Source organism: Podarcis muralis, chromosome 6 (genome assembly GCF_964188315.1).
Source record: "Podarcis muralis chromosome 6, rPodMur119.hap1.1, whole genome shotgun sequence".
NCBI lineage: Eukaryota > Metazoa > Chordata > Lepidosauria > Squamata > Lacertidae > Podarcis > Podarcis muralis.
The window spans coordinates 88,843,887-88,861,416 of NC_135660.1; the positions used below are offsets into that span (position 1 = coordinate 88,843,887).

Here is a 17,530-nt window from a genome sequence, read left to right on the forward strand (position 1 = left end):
CTTCAGCACAATGCACTTCTAGATAGACAGTTATCTGTAACATCATGTTTAATCGGATGGAAAAGGATGTCTTCTTAATGCTTCTGAAATCAAGAGGGCAAACCCTTACGCAAGCAATTTTCAGCAAATGCCAGATTTCCCGCTGCCTTTTCGCCTGCATCTGCATCACTGAATTGTCAGCCTCTTTGATGTTGTTCAGAGCCACTTCAATCTTTGGAAGCAAATCAATAATCTTCTGTTTACTACCCAACAGTTTGCTGTGATGGAAAAAGAAAAGAAAAAAGATGTTGGACATCAATTTTTTGTCATCTAGACAACAGAAACAAAATTATTGCAGAAAGATACAATATGCACTTCATGTGCTGTCAGGATCCTGTGGTTCAGAGCTTCAGAAGCTGCATCGTCAGTGCAGTGGTACCTCTGGTTACGTACTTAATTTGTTCCGGAGGTCCGTTCTTACCCTGAAACAGTTCTTAACCTGAAGCACCACTTTAGCTAATGGGGCCTCCCGCTGCCGCCGCACCACCGGAGCACGATTTCTGTTCTCATCCTGAAGCAAAGTTCTTAACCCGAGGTATCATTTCTGGGATCGCGGAGTCTGTAACCTGAAGCGTATGTAACCCAAGGTACCACTGTACCCAGAAGCCCCAAGGATATGTGTTGATCTTAACGTATAAATGAGCAGAAAAGGGACCAAAACGGTAACATTTAAAGCTGCTTTTCAAAAGTACACAGCAAATACAACACGCACAAGATTTAATACAAGCAAGAAAACAACAAGCTGGCATTGAAGTTTCCTGGAAAAACCCGCAGGAAAGCACTGCTGGCCTGCTGCTTTCCTACCAGCAACACACAACTCCTCTTTGCCTACCGGTCCCACTCAATATCCCCCCCTCCCCTCGCAGTCCCCTTGGCTCCTGCTTCTCTCGGTACTATTTTCTTCCTCAGTTCCTTTTACCTCGGTTTCTGCCTCCCTAATCCATGACCCTCTCAAATCACAAATTCTCTGGCTGTTTCACCACCTTACCTTTAGCCCCTTAGGAAAACACACATTACTCACACGGAGAGCAAAAGTATGTAGAACTAGGAGATGCCACGTGATCAGAACACCAGATCACGCAAATCTGTAGATATGTGCATTCTTACCACACAGCCGCCGTGCAAGGTTTCCATTGCCATCCAGTTATATTAGGGTGTTTTGATCAGGACGCCATAGCTATGTTTTTATGGAATTGCAGTCAATGAAATGACATTTTACCGGCTCAATAAAATACAGTGGTGCCTCGCAAGACGAAATGAATTTGTTCTGCGAGTTTTTTCGTCTTGCAAATTTTTCGTCTTGCGAAGCACGGTCAAGACACAACTGCACCTCTTCAAGCGGTTTTAAGAAAAAGGAAACAAACTTGCAAGACGTTTTCGTCTTGCGAAGCAAGCCCATAGGGAAATTCGTCTTGCGAAGCAACTCAAAAAAACGAAAAACTCTTTCGTCTTGCGAGTTTTTCGTCTTCCGAGGCATTCGTCTTGCGAGGTATCACTGTACCATTTCACCTATTCTGCCCATGCGCTCTATGGCTTTACTATCAGTTTGCGTTTCTGATGTGTAGAGTTCTGTCCTATTCTAATTAACTCAAGAGGGTAGTGGAAGCTTCTCTGTGTGAAAGAAACAAGCAGGAGGTTCATGATGTTTGGGTTCTTCTTTCAGAGAAGCTGAGTACAGCTGGTTTAAACTGGTTATCTTATCTCTTTCTGTAAAGGTCATGCTGACTATAAAAGTAGGGCCAGGGTTTTCACCTTTCTCTTTCTATCACTTTTCCTTCTGGTGTGGTGTTCTCTATATAGACAGTGTTAAGGTTTAGTCTTATTGTAAGTTACTGTAAGTTTAAGTTAAGTCTGCTGCAACTGGTTTTCTTATTGTTGTTGTTTAGTCATTTAGTCATGTCCGACTCTTCGTGACCCCCTGGACCAGAGCACGCCAGGCACCTCTGTCCTCCACTACTTCCCGCAGTTTGGTCAAACTCATGCTGGTAACCTCGAAAACACTATCCAACCATCTCGTCCTCTGTCGTCCCCTTCTCCTTGTGCCCTCCATCTTTCCCAGCATCAGTGTCTTTTCCAGGGAGTCTTCTCTTCTCATGAGGTGGCCAAAGTATTGGAGCCTCAGCTTCACGATCTGTCCTTCCAGTGAGCACTCAGGGCTGATTTCCTTCAGAATGGATAGGTTTGATCTTCTTGCAGTCCATGGGACTCTCAAGAGTCTCCTCCAGCACCATAATTCAAAAGCATCACTTCTTCGGCGATCAGCCTTCTTGATGGTCCAGCTCTCACTTCCATACATCACTACTGGGGTTTTCTTATGGACAGTGCCAATCCTGAATGTATTGGATTTGTGACCATTATGCTCATTTGCCTTCAGTAGCAGCAAAGCTCGGCTGGATGAAATATAATTGCCTCTGGTCCATTTTTGGGGAATCCTGCAACGTGTTTAAATTGTTACTCTGATAATTATACGCTGGAACCTGCTTTGGATCAATATTGAGTAGAATTTCTATGACATTTACAACTTCCCAGTAACAATTAAAAGTTTCAATGTAAAGTTATAAATGGTTCAGATCCTACCTTAAAGCAGGGTTGGCTAACGTGGGTCCTCCAGAGGTTAGATTTCAACTTCTATCATCCCAGCCACTAGGCCAGGCATGGCCAAACTTGGGTCTCTATCTGTTTTGGGACTACAGTTCCCATCATCCCTGACCACTGGTCCTGTTAACTAGGGACGATGGGAGTTGTAGTCCCAAAACAGCTGGAGGGCCAAGTTTGGCCATGCCTGCACTAGGCATTCTAGCAGGGACCAATGATAGTCTGGACAGCCACAGATTAGCCACCCGACTATTCGGGAGTACACAGATATATTTTTTCCTCACAACCAGGATACAGTGGTACCTCAGGTTACATACGCTTCAGGTTACAGAATCCGCTAACCCAGAAATAGTACCTCGGGTTAAGAACTTTGCTTCAGGATGAGAACAGAAATTGTGCTCCGGCGGCACGGCGGCAGCGGGAAACCCCATTAGCTAAAGCGGTGCTTCAGGTTAAGAACAGTTTCAGGTTAAGAACGGACCTCCAAAACGAATTAAGTACCGTATTTTTTGCTCTATAAGACTCACTTTTTTCCTCCTAAAAAGTAAGGGGGAATGTGTGTGCGTCTTATGGAGCGAATGCAGGCTGCGCAGCTATCCCAGAAGCCAGAACAGCAAGAGGGATTGCTGCTTTTGCTGCGTAGCGATCCCTCTTGCTGTTCTGGTTTCTGAGATTCAGAGTATTTTTTTACTTGTTTTCCTCCTCCAAAAACTAGGTGCGTCTTGTGGTTTGGTGCGTCTTATAGAGCGAAAAATACGGTACTTAACCCGAGGTACCACTGTATTTACCGGAAGCAATTTAAGAAAAACAAAAGAAAACTAGACACAGGCATCTATGTGCCTTTTTGAGACTTATTTGTACACATTTAGCCTCTCTTCCCTTCAAAACTGCAAACAATGTAAACAACTCAATACTGTTAACATTAAGGGACAGAGATAAAATCAACGAAAAGGGTGACTATAGAGTGGACACATCTTAAACTCAGCACAGGCCTAACATGCCTCATGGGCTATCAATACATGTTTGCTTAGTCACACATCAGATTGGAATGAAGATGCAGGAATCTGCAGAAAGAGGGATGCACGTTGTACCTAAGATGTTTGAAGAGTTCCTTGAGCACGCGATCTTGAGTGTGAACTGTATGGACTATGATCTTCACCATCTCTGTGCTGTCACTGTAGGAATGATCTGAAAGGGATACCTGTCACGTGATCAGTACAGCGCTCCTCTTAAAAGCCATTTTTAAAAAAACCACCAGATAAACATCAAAAAACATTGACAAGAAGAAAAACTGATTTACACATTTCCCATTACTAAACACTGGTTAGTTGTTTAGGACAAGTCTGAAACTGCAGGCTTGATAAACGTAGCTAGAATATTTTGTAATCTCACAAGCCTTTAATTTCTAATGGTTGCTTCATGCCTCCCTCTTTTTCTTTTGCAATGAGTTTCACAGACTGTTGTAAACACCATTTAAAAAACTGCAGAAGTGATGTAGTTAGGTGGCAAAAAGATGGAAACTCATAATTAATGCTACAGGAACGGGCAGCAGAAAGTCTACGTATTCTAAATTCTTACCCTCTAACTGAGATCCGTTAGAAATGATCATATAAACTTTGAAAAGAATGAAAAAAAAAAAACATGCAAGGCATGTAAGCAATTCAGTCGCTCACTTCTGCTTTTTCTAATCTGTTAAATTTAACATTCCAGAATGTTCCCGGGCTTGCTTAACATCCTTTGCCGACAACCTCTGTCCAGATCAGCACTTGCCTGCCTTACTGTTCTTTGCAAAACCTCCCATTTAACACAAAGTGTTCTGGACCCATTTCCATACCTGGGGGTCTTGGTTTTAATTGCTTGTAGAGTTCTATAGCTCTTTGCTCACTGTAAAAAGATAAAAATTGTAAGCAGTTTCCTCTCCTTTTTTTTTTTTTTTTTGCTATCAATTGTGGCATTTCCAGAAATGAAATTGGTTTAGCCAATCAATCAATTGGTGTCACAATGTAAAAGCTTTGAGTAAAGGGGGAAAAAACATGTATTTTTTTTCACCTGGTAGAAAGTAACGGCAGCTAATTCTCAGCAAGTTATTTTGACTCGCTCTTGGGGGTGGGGGGTTGGATCTGTTACGCACACAAAATTTGTGCATTAACCTCCTGTCCTCGTTTTCAAACTTGTTTTTATCCCTTTTTTGTAAGTCATTTTGGTTTCATTTTTTGGGGGAAATCAACTAATGAACAGTAGGAAACATTTTCATCTTAAGCAAGATAGACGGGCAATTCCTACACATACAGGTCTATCTGCAAGAAGACCCAATCTTCTCTTCAGTTTTCATGGTCAAAACTGGCTCTAAATAAATCACAACACAAGATCATCCAGGGCTTTCATTACTATATGACTGCCTAGAAAAATGACAACCAGCCAGTCAATTTTGTGCACCAGGGATCCAGAATGAACCAACTGCTGAAGTCTTGACACATTTGTGTGAATTCACACAATGTGCAATTGAGACCCAGGACAGGTATCTAAGAAGGGTCAAGGAAATACTGGTTTCATCTATTAGACAGCAACCGTTTCAGGGCGTTATGTGGTTAACCACAATACCCTAGAAAAGTTACACACCCTAGTAGGCACTTTAGCATAGTGGAAATGGCAATTTTGAACCTGAGTGTTCAAAAGTCAATACAGTGGTACCTCGGGTTACGAACTTAATTCGTTCCGGAGGTCCGTTCTTAACCCAAAACTGTTCTTAACCTGAGGCGCACTTTCACTAATGGGGCCTCCCGCTGCTGCCGTGCAATTTCCGTTCTCATCCTGGGGCAAAATTTGTAACTCGAACTGCTACTTCCAGGTTACCGGAGTTTGTAACCTGAAGCGTTTGTAACCAGAGGTGTTTGTAACCCGAGGTACCACTGTACTCAGGATTCTCATACTTCCAACTCTTAAATTGTTGCCCAATATTCTAAAAACAGATTTAAATATATCTTTGACCTGCAAGATCCAACAAAGTTGTCCTGTTTGCACAAGGACTTCAATTTGCTCTGCAGGGCTGGGGGGAAATCTAGAACAGATCTGGAAGGAAGGCAGGGGGAAGTAGGGGTTCCATTGCACAAGTTATACCCACAAACATTAGATGTTACGCTGAGCACTTGGCACAGGATTGCAAAATTTGTAACAACTAATAATGACCAAAGTCTACCAGCCATGTATTGTTGAGCAACTGAAAGGGCACATCTTCCTTGCTTATTAAAACCGCAGGCAAGCAGCAAAACAATTAATGGCTTGGCTGTTCATCACACCCAGTTGGTGGACTCAATCCTTGATGGGTTTTCACTGTCCAGAAACTGAACGCATGTTTCTTTTTAGTGCAAGTAGGGAGAAGCTTCTTTTCAGACCTTAAGTTCCCTACATATACAAGGATATTTGCTCTATGCCAAAATTATAGTATTATTTTAAACAATGCTTTTTTCTTAAAATAAATGTTTAGGGGTACTCTCATTCTGACTCAAGAAAATCACCATTTTATAATTCAAATTGGGGAAAATACAGTAAATGGGCAAAGATTCACAAAATGTTTAGGGGTATGCGTACCCCTGCGTACCCCCAGAAAAAAAGCACTGATTTTAAATATTTATACTATTATTAGCCATCTAGGTCCTGAAGAGTGGAGAGACTATTAAAAAAAATCCCCACACTAATACAGTAATAAAGAATAAGATACTAACAAATGATGGAACACCTTAAACTTGTTAGCCTGCAAAAAATTACAAATGCCTATGAGAATAGCTTCTTTTCTTACAGATTCTCCATGAGTTCGCCCTGACGTCGTGCATGGGGACTCCTCTGCAATTCTACAATCTCTGTGTGCAAAGCCATTATCTGCTCATCCAAGTAGCCAATATCTCCAGCCTGAAAACAAGAGAGAATTCTATACACTGGGAAGTATCTCAAGGGAGTTTCTCCTCCCACTTTTGATAGGAAAGTGTGTGCATGTGCACACCGACGGTGGCGATTACTATGCGGTGGTAAGATTCTGCTGTGGTGAGGCAGACTGAAAGCCCCGGTTAATCACTGCACATTTCACAGCATTTTCATATTCCATACCTGTTCACACTGCAAGGCCTTTTCTTCCATTTCTTTCCAGGCTTTCAGCATCTTTTCCGAGGCTTAAAGAAACGTATTTGGGTTAATTTAAAGCAGCAACATGCGCTGAAAATAAACAGCCTTTATTTTTAAAAAGATGCACATTTTGAAGTGGTGATGCCGATGAATTTCAAAAATCAGGAAAATCAGATCCCCTTTTGAAAAACCTTGGCCAGCTTATGAGCTCAAGCCGGATTTACAACGGATTTACCTGCCAGTCACCTGCCAGGCTTGGATGGCAACAACTACAAGGCTTTGCTTGACACCAGCCATTTCTCTCTGCCACTGGCTCCCTCCTACTTTATAAGGCGAAGTATGCTCTGAATAAGGAGGACTAGGAGAGGGCAGGAGGCAAACTCCCCTGAATTTGGCCTTGCTGAACTTTGAAAGATTATAGGAAGTAAAGCAGCACTGCAGCCACAGTTGTGGGGTGGGGCATCCTTGTACAGATGGGTCTCAAAAGCAGATCTATCCTATAGTTAAGAGCTGGCTTGCCCATAAGGCACCTGTCTCAAGCGGTGGACGTCCCACCACTTCCACAGCAGAGAGGGAGGCATTCTGATGCTTAGCACCACCACTTCTCTTCCATGTTCCCGGGTGAATAAGCCGAGCAGCAACTCTTTGAGGAGCTCCCTGGTTCCTATTGAGTTCAGTGAGAGCTGGGGCGCAGTGGCAGCGGAAGTGGGGAGGGGATCACAGGGGGGAAGGAGGCGGCAATTCCATTTTGCCTTAGGTGGCGAAACGGGACGGGACGCCCCTTCCTATTGCTAATGCGGTCCTGAGCACTAGCTCCTCCAAACACTTACATATCCCGTATGTCATCTGATCACTGTATTTCTCCAAGTCAAGGTGGATGCTCTGCTGAAAGAATTTCAGCTTTGCTTTCAGCTGCTGAGATGCTGACACCATGTTGTTTTTCATCTTGGTTAAATTGGCATTGTACCTAAGAAGACTCAGCCTAGACAATCCAAACAAAGCAGGTGTTAGCAGTTGCTTCATGATGCAGAGAATTTCTATTGTGTCTGCATGGAGCTTTAAGAAGTCAGGTGTGGACAACCTCAGGTGGCCCCACCAGGCCTATCTACACAGCCAGCAGGACTCTCCTAAGGTTACACCTCCTTTCCCCAGCCCTTACACTGGCCCTGCTCAGTGCTTTGGCCTGGCTGAAATGTGCCCATGAATACCACTTTCTTGCCCATCACTGACATGCAACCCCCAGAAAAATGATCCATAAGTGAATATGGGAGTGAGGCTGAAAAAAGTTGTAGGGGTATTCAAAGCATGAGGTCCTTGTCTGTCTCGTCTTATTGCTTACTGCTCTGCTTCAGTCCCACCACAAAATCTTATGCCATCAGGAAGCCACTATAATTCCGTTGTTAACGAAGACTCACCATGCCCTGTATCCCATACGGATTTCACAGACACAAAGAAGTAAACTATTTTTGAAAAAACGAAGCTATGATTTTTTTGGGTACCCTGAACACACATTTGCCACCCTTTCTCCCGCTGATCTCGGTTACTGAATCGCTGGCTTACATTGCAGCTCTTTGCCCTTGGAACAGCCGGCTGTAATCTTCTTTTAGTCCAATGATGTAATGCACAGCTTCAGCCCATATCTTACGAAGCTGCACAATGGGCAGCTGAATTTTGCTCTCTTGCACTGTGTGAGGGAAAAGGGAGGAAACATAACAGCCATCACTACTGAAAACATTAAGATTTGCAATATAAAAAGCTACCAGTGCATATTTATTAGAGGCAACCCAGAACCAGAACACTTATAATGTTTAACTGTCTGAACAAGAGACATTTTCGAACTGCACTTAAAAAGAACACCTGAAATCTAACACACCACCATATCAAATGGAATACAGTGGTACCTCAGGTTATATACGCTTCAGGTTACATACGCTTCAGGTTACAGACTCTGCTAACCCAGAAATAGTGCTTCAGGTTAAGAACAGAAATCGTGCTCCAGCAGCGTGGTGGCAGCAGGAGGCCCCATTAGCTAAAGTAGTGCTTCAGGTTAAGAACAGACCTCCGGAGTGAATTAAGTACTTAACCTGAGGTACCACTGTAGTACAGCAAAACATGAGATTCAGTTCTTCTGATGATTTCTGCTTGTGGGGATGTCTAGGCTGGTCCCTCCACTGGACTGATCAAACTGCACAATAAAATTGGTGTTGTAATGTTTAAAACAAAGATTGGAGTTTTCCATGGGACTCATAAAGCAGGAAACTGTGGGAAAGCAGGAGTGGGACTCAGCAGCTATGTTGCTTTTCCAGACCTGATTCTTCAAGTACAGGGAACAGAGTTTTAATTGCTATGGAAGACTTTCCATCCGTTTCATACAGAAATGGAATATTCCCTTCTACCTTGAAAAAAGCTATCACTACATGGTACAGAATTGATGCTTTTGAATTATGGTGCTGGAGAAGACCCTTGAGAGTCCCATGGACTGCAAGAAGATCAAACACATCCATTCTGAAGGAAACCAGCCCTGAGTGCTCACTGGAAGGACAGATCATGAAGCTGAGGCTCCAATACTTTGGCCACCTCATGAGAAGAGAAGACTCCCTGGAAAAGACCCTGATGTTGGGAAAGATGGAGGGCACAAGGAGAAGGGGGCGACAGAGGACGAGATGGTTGGATAGTGTTTTCGAGGTTACCAGCATGAGTTTGACCAAACTGCGGGAGGTAGTGGAGTAGAGAGGTGCCTGGCGTGCTCTGGTCCATGGGGTCACGAAGAGTCGGACACGACTAAACGACTAAACAACAACAACAACAACAACAAACATGGTACAGGGAAGCTTTGCTCTTCTTGTTTCTAGACTGCCTTCACTGAGGAGAAAGCTGCCTGAGGTGCTGCTAGCGCAACTCTCAAAGGTACAAAGGAACGAGAAGACTCTCTTCCCACCCACTGAGGGATGAAACAAGAAGGGAAATGGCTATCTAGATTTTGGACCAAAAGAAAAGGCTGATGGGGCAAGGATGAGGGTAAAACTCTTGCACATAAATAACAGACCAAGATAAAGATGAACAAAAACATGGGAAGTCCAAAAACATATGGCATAATTGGTTTGTTCTTGTAAGAATGTCTTATTAATGGTCTGAAGTGCCTCATAAAACTTTATCAAGCTAGGTGTGATTAGCTGGATTTCAAACATTGTATTTGGCAATTAACGCACACAAAAATGTCTACTATAACAATTAATGCTTCAAAAATCCTAACCAAGGAAATGCAAGAAACGTCACCTTTGAATACACTGCTCTTGCAACTATTACGGGCTGAATTTGTGAAACAACCGACCATTGTGCTCCCCTCATCATGAAATATATTAGTTACACTGCGTCACAGCAGATACAGAACAATTAGTCCTCCTAAATAGTATTTTATTGCTACTGCTCTGAAGGTTATGCCCCTGCTCATAACAACTAATAATCAGGTCTGAACTGCAATATACTTACCAATATAATTTACACAGTCAGACAGACTCCTAGAAGCAAAGGGGCCTTCGTAGATAGTTTTGCTTTTATCAAACAAATAAACCATGTAGCTATCCCAGCCTCTCTGCCAAGGAGAAAAGAGAAACAAACAAGTCAAGAATTCCCACAGAAACCTTGAATAAGCAGCTATAATTCAGAGAACCATGATTACACACTTAAGGAAAAAAACAGAGGCGGCCACCCCAGGCACAAATCAACTGTGCAAAACTACGTGGATTGTCGTGCAAGCAAAAGTTGCTCCTAGCACAACAAGACCATCCTTGTTCTCCCCCAGCTCACACGCCCCAGACTACTCCCAAATTTGCTCTGGATGGGCAGATTTAGGGCGCACACAGAAGGAAAAGGTTCTGCCCCACAAGGAAAACCCATATGGTGACAGAACCGGCTGTAGGCAGGATTCATTCATTGCAGGGAGTTGGACTAGATGACCCTCAGAGTCCCTTTCAACTCTTCAATTCTATTATTCTATGTTGAATATGACTCTTTGAGTCTGAATAGTCAATATTTTAATTTTGTTGTCTCGACAGAACCAGAAAACTCATGTATGAACTGAAAAAGATACAAGGAGTACAGGGGAAAAGCGGAGGAGGAAGAAGAAGAAGAAGAGAAGAGTCTGGATTTGATATCCCACTTTATCACTACCCAAAGGAGTCTCAAAGCTGCTAACATTCTCCTTTCCCTTCCTCCCCCACAACAAACACTCTGTGAGGTGAGTGGGGCTGAGAGACTTCAGAGAAGTGTGACTAGCCCAAGGAGGAGCAGGGAAGCGAACCCGGTTCCCCAGATTACAAGTCTACCGCTCTTAACCACTACACCACAGAAACTTCACCCTTAACTGCAGGCAAATAAAAGGCTGTGCTCTGGTGCAAATACTGGAATCTATTCCCGTTTACTGGAATGAAAAAGGGAAACTTACTACGCCATCAATAACACACTGAGAGGCTGGCTTCCGAGGGTCTAGGCAAATTCCCATCTCAAGCAAAAGCTCTTGGTTCCCTGTGCTGATCCCAGTCTCTGACTCAATGCGAGACTGGAGAGAATGGAGACTTTCCTCAGGGAGCAATGAAAAAGACAGGATCTTGGCAGAAGTCATATTTAAGATGTGAACTATCTGAAAAGGAAAGAAAGGCACACATACTCAACCCCAAACCAGCAGTAATTTAGTCAGAGAAATCCAAAAGGAAAACCAACTCTTTGCCCCCCACAAAAGAAGATGATTATATACACATACATAAAAATGCCTATGTATGTTATATCACTCTAAGCAGAAATCACTCTAAGCAGAAATCTGGAGTCTGTCTCTAAGAAGTTGATTTATTATTATATAAGCCCCCAGTAAGGGATGCGGGTGGTGCTGTGGGTTAAACCACAGAGCCTAGGACTTGCCGATCAGAAGGTCAGTGGTTTGAATCCCCGTGACGGAGTGAGCTCCTGTTGCTCGGTCCCTGCTCCTGCCAACCTAGCAGTTCAAAAGCACGTCAAAGTGCAAGTAGATAAATAGGTACCACTCCGGCGGGAAGGTCAACGGTGTTTCCGTGCACTGCTCTGGTTTGCCAGAAGCGGCTTAGTCATCCTGGCCACATGACCCGGAAGCTGTACGCCGGCTCCCTCGGCCAATAAAGCGAGATGAGCGCCGCAACCCCAGAGTCGGTCACAACTGGACCTAATGGTCAGGGGTCCCTTTACCTTTAAGCCCCCAGTATTAAAATTATTTAAATAAATGTTCGGGTCAACAGTGCCTTCCCCTGAAGACCTAACAGCCTTTCTTCTCCCCCCAACTCCAGCAGGCTTGCTTCTACAAATTGCCAATGGTATTTTCTATCCTTTAGGCCAGGGCTGGGGAACCTTCAACCCATGGACCAAATTTGGCACAGGTTCAGGTTCCAATTTGGCCCATTAGGCAGTTTCCCTCAAACCACACCCACCCGCCCTGCACCTAATGTTGTATGTGAAACCAGGTGTGAGGCAGGGAGAGCCATGGCTGGATTGGATTGTGACAGAGTTTCCTGTTCGGAACTTGACAATGCAACTGAGTGCGGCAGAAAGCAGTAGGCCTGAGGTCACTGCCCATCAGTTGACGGGCAGTGACTTCAAGCCTGCTGATCAGCACTAAGTCCTGCGTGATACTTGGAAGCCCTTATTACCATCACCTGATGACACTGTGATGACAGATGAGTGGCTATATTTGGCCTGTTAGCAGAAGAAGAGATAAGGAGGGCTGACCCACTGGCCAGATCGGGTTCCCCACCCCTCCTTAGCCAAAGGAGAGCATTCTGCCACAGCACTGCAAAAATTGTGTTACGAGATTTCAGACAACAAATGAAGGTAGCTTACCAGCTTGTGTAATGGTAATGCATTTAAACAACCTCTTTTTAATCCGAGCATGCCATATCAGAACTTACCTTCAAACCCAGTATTTGATCCATTAATTGGAAACATCTCAAATTACCAGTTTCTGGGTCTGGACCACCCCCTCTCTGCTGTGGATCCCAATTTAGCATCAGTTGCAGCCAGCTCTCCATCATTTCTACAATTATACTAAGCCAAAAACAAAAGCACAGTAGACAATGGTTAACAACTGTCAACCGTGAACAACTGTTAATACCTAGTTTATTAAAAGATCTTACTTACTAGACACTTACTAGTGTAACCATATAACGTACATTATGAACACAAGGAGGCCAGAAACAGTAAGAGGAGGAGGGGATAGACATTTGTGTAAGATTAATAAACCACAGAACAGCTCTGACATGGAAATATTTCCTATACGGAAACCAACAAAATTGACTGATATAGGCATAGTATCCTCCATGACATTAATCTGGAAAAGAACACCAGATTTGTATCTAGCCAGTTTAGTTTTCTTTTTTTCAAAATTCTCATGCATATGCCACACTTCTTTAGTTTTTCCATTCTCAGCTTTGCTTCCAAGGTTCATCTGAGTTCCTAACTACGTTAACAAGGAAGATAGGTGTACAAAAGGTTTAAACAGTCTTAAAACTATCTTTGTTTGCTCATTCACCTATTTACACACAAACAAAATACCCATTAAATTCGGCCAAAACATGAGAGAGAAAACATGGAACACAGCAGCCAGAGTGCTTCAAGACCTCTGTGGTCAGTTTCTGATTCCCTGCAGCCCAGAAAGAAGTAAGAGATGCCAGAGAATGAAAGACCATCAAAAGCATTACTTGCCTACATAGGGAAGAAAGCTTTGCAAAGTGAGGTTTCCAGGGAAGCTATGCTTTAAAAAAGCATCCCTCTGTGTGTGCATAAGAGAGGGAAATGATGTAAAAAGTGTAGATGTATGCGCAAGAGAGAGAGAGAGAAAGGCAGAAGGAGTTTGTGGTGGTGATGAACTGAAAATAATTAACACTGTTTCTTTTACAGTCAAAGAAAAAGAAAATAGTGGGGTTGTTTTAGTTTCACCCACTGCCAGCATGTGATCCTTAACAAATTCTCTCTGAGGGAATATATCCCTTCAGGGAAGAAAGGTTGCTCATTCTTACTCCAGAGCTTCAAAAGACAACTATCATTTTAGATGAGGCATGCTACCTGTAACTAGTGCTTTTTTTAAAAAAAAAATGTTTAGGAATACTCTCATTTTCCTACTCATAATGAAATACTGCCCCTCAATGAGGCCAAACTTAAGATTCACAAAATGTTTAGGGGTATACGTTCCCCCAAGTCCCCCAAGAAAAAAGCACAGCTTGTGACTATCACAGAAAAGCAAGCAAGAGTGAATTTGGACCAGAATATACTTTGGTAAAAGATTATACCTTAGAACCTCCACCTGACACGGTATTAAGACAAAAGAGCCGCTGAACAGATTTGCGCTGCAGAATTCAAGCAATTTAAAGGAAAGCAGGGGATTTAATGTTACCTGCAGAGGCTGTTGGGATTTGGCAGATGAGGACTGAATCTAACTTCCCCAGTCATCTCTTCCCACGCAAAAATGTATTTCGGATCTTTCTTCTTGATTTTATCATGCCTGTAGAAAAACAGTGAATGAAGGATTGAAAAACAATTGACCAATCAACATACTGTGGAAGAGATTACAGTAATCCCTTATTTTATGTGGAGGGTTCAGTTCCAAGGGTTACGTGTACAAACAAAAATTGTGTATAGCCAAAAGCTTGGAGCTACCCCAAAGGTGATCATGTGCTACCAGACAGACACCCACAATTTACTTGCTAGCTCACCAGGGGCTATGCCTCCGCCCTCTGGTGAGAAAAATACCCAGCATCCCCTTTCCCTCTTATGCAACCTCGGGTTAGGAGAAAACAGCAAGAGTTTTTCCTGCTCTTCCTTATTCTATTTGTACCTTAGTGTAAGTGAAATAAGACTCCTCTCTCCCCCCCCCCCCAAGTCCTTTGCATTTGCTAGGACCTCCCCAACCTTTTCAAATGGGAGAAATTCATTCTGCTGCCTTTAATCCTCTTCATATCTCAGAGGGAAGAAGATTATGACAGTCACAAAAGAGGCTGGCTACTAAGCCAAGTCAATACATGTGAATCCATCACTGGTGATATCCTTGGCTGAATCAATAGGTACTTGTGACAGCCACATTCAACACAGCACTCATAATTGCTTCCTTGAAGTGGCAATGACCCCTTCATTTTCTAAGGAACAGAACATTACTCGATGAGTGCTTGAATATTGCAGTAACGCTGCAATATTTAGCAGCTGCAACACGAGCTGGTGCAAGTGCATTTAGATCCCCAGGAACTGCTCCACAAAATGATAGCATGGAAAGCCCTTGACCAGCTGAAGGTATTATGCCAGATAAGTGAGAGACTTATTGGGGGAAGGAATATTCACAAGGAAAACCCTTTTGATTTCCTCTTGTCTTCAAGATGGGTGGACTCTTTCCATGTAGTTCACTTCCAAAAGAGGGGCTTTCCCAGGTATATGCAACACTGATATGATTTTACTCTATTAGCTCTTCTCGGGTGGACAGGAAAAGCAAGCAATTGTCTGGTAGCCCGTTAGTTTGAGAAACAAAACTCTTACCAGGTAAAAGGCTGCTGGTTATGTAAAAATGGTCTAAATCCTGCAATGCTCTCAAAGACAACAGTTCCAAAGCTCCAGAAGTCTACAGAAGTTGTATATGGCTTATTATCAAAGAGTTCTGGTGCCTTAAAAAAAAGTAAACAAGATGCAATAACAACGGCAATAATAATAATTTTTATTATTTATAAACATATGAAGAACATTGCAAGTATTTCGTTATAATTCTATAGTTAAGGGATGCAATTTATAATGCATAGAAATGAAAACTGGGGCAGTTTTTGCTGCAGTGAGCTACATATTTAAAAGTCTTACCAAGTACTGTAAGGTCCCAACAAAAGATGTGCATAAGCTTCCTTGATCCAGATCCTTGGCATATCCCAAGTCTATTATTTTGTGAATTATCTGGAAATGAAATCAAATACAGTATATTCTTCATTTATGCTTCTTGACCTTTCTGCTGCTTTCAACATCAAATCAAACATCTTCACCCATGTCAGTTTTAGGAGCTCTGCAATTTGCTCAGTTAAATTAAATTAATTAACAAAATGCCTCAACCACTTTTCAGCTACTGGTACCAAAGTGGCATACAGACCCATTTTCTTGTCCCCCCATCCTTCATGTTTCTTTACAAACTTCTTACTTCTCCTCCAAGTTTTTGGCTCTTTCCTTTCCTCTCCACACTTTAGGAAATTCTACCATGGTCCTAAGCAGCCTCAAGAATGCCAAGCCATCTCTTTTTACTTTCCCTTTCCTAATTTTGCCAGCTGTCTTTTGACATCTGAATATCACCTTAAACTCTGTGTGACAGAATCACAATTCTCACCCAAATCTTCTTAGGTACTTTATTCTGTTTTACTGGTGTTTGTTAAACTACCTCTCATAGCCTGCAGCTTAAGGTTTATATTTCTCTCTCTCTTTGGTTTTTAAGAACAGGTTCATATTTGATTCCTTTTTTTCCTTGCTTCTCACAGTGAATCTGTCGTTAAAACCAACATCCACTGACTATGGAAAACTCACCCATGCCTAGATACCCATAGCACAAAGACTTCACATTTACTCGAGATATTTAGAAGGAAGGGGGTTTGTGTTTTTACAATTAATGTCATTTCTTTTATACTGCAATCTTTTAATTAGTTTTTTCCATCTCCATGCTGACTTCTGATCTTCCATTCTGAAGTCTACAGCCAGAACTGTCTGATTAGTTGCTTTAGCAGGACTCAATGCCTTAAACTAACAGTCATTATCCATACTACTCTTGCCCCAGAATCTCACCAACCTGAAATCATCATGGAACTGTAATCTGCTGCCTAGCTCAATTTATTCAGTTTTAAACATAATCCTCCCTTGTATTGGATTGCATCACTTAAGAGCAATAAACTACTACTTCCTTCCTTCCTTCCCTCCTCCACACGGACAAGGCAGGGAACATCCATACACCACCCCCTCAACCATTTGATTCAACTGCCACAGAGGGCCATAACAGCACATAGCCCCAGAGAATTGCACAAAGTGAAACAAGTGGCATTGCAGTAGAAAGATGAGGAACCTACCAGGGCTACTAGCACTAGGAAAATTTGAAAATTTGCTCCCCCCCCCCTCCAAGATGACAGTCAAGAGACTCTGTTCACATGTACCCTGTGCTGCGGAAGCTGGCTCAAGGCGCAATGCCAAGTCATGGAGAAGCATGACCTAATCCTGCACATAGGGCAAGACCAAACTCATAGGTGTTCCCACCTGATTAGCACACTCCCACTGAGGTGCCAATCTGGGGAGAAAGGGGGGATCAGAGCACAGGAAAGCACTTCCCTCATTGCGCCTGTGTGTAGAAAGCCAAAGTACGAGTAAATTCCATCCGATTCACCTCAAGGAGAACTTTGCTATAGCTTATCTGGCACAGCCTAAGCAGAGTGTAGGGGGTTGTGTAGCATACAGCTCAGATCTCCCAACTCTTTTGTTTCTGTCCTTGAGGTTCCCCGGTGGAACTGGTACTCAATTCAACTTCTTATCCCATTCCCTCCTCTGCAGAAGATGGTCAAGAAGAATCAAGGTGGTCCCTATAGTCCCAGCAAATTCCCTGCCTCTCATTAGTTTGCTTCAAACTCCACCCCCTCTGCAACACGACAGCTGAATAATGACTAAGTAGACCCCTAGCAGAGCTATGCAAGATTTCCCTTTACCCTCCACATCACTGACACTGCTAAAGGATTCCAGTCAGAATATTGAAACTATACACCAGATT

At 42.9% G+C, this 17,530-nt stretch overlaps 1 protein-coding gene across 1 annotated transcript in view; it reads right to left on the minus strand.

The window, feature by feature from the left end:
* The window catches only part of CHUK (component of inhibitor of nuclear factor kappa B kinase complex), a 31,045-nt gene that overhangs the window by 4,697 nt on the left and 8,818 nt on the right, over nt 1-17,530 (minus strand). Inside the window, exons 6-18 of the mRNA XM_028728907.2 lie at nt 15,604-15,693; nt 15,292-15,416; nt 14,162-14,269; nt 12,681-12,816; nt 11,195-11,389; nt 10,240-10,342; nt 8,311-8,434; nt 7,581-7,732; nt 6,736-6,797; nt 6,431-6,540; nt 4,469-4,518; nt 3,726-3,822; nt 110-257 (exon numbers count right to left, since the gene is read on the minus strand). Of these exons, the coding sequence (XP_028584740.1) occupies nt 110-257; nt 3,726-3,822; nt 4,469-4,518; nt 6,431-6,540; nt 6,736-6,797; nt 7,581-7,732; nt 8,311-8,434; nt 10,240-10,342; nt 11,195-11,389; nt 12,681-12,816; nt 14,162-14,269; nt 15,292-15,416; nt 15,604-15,693 (1,500 nt within the window). The remainder of the gene's footprint in view (nt 1-109; nt 258-3,725; nt 3,823-4,468; nt 4,519-6,430; nt 6,541-6,735; nt 6,798-7,580; nt 7,733-8,310; nt 8,435-10,239; nt 10,343-11,194; nt 11,390-12,680; nt 12,817-14,161; nt 14,270-15,291; nt 15,417-15,603; nt 15,694-17,530) is intronic.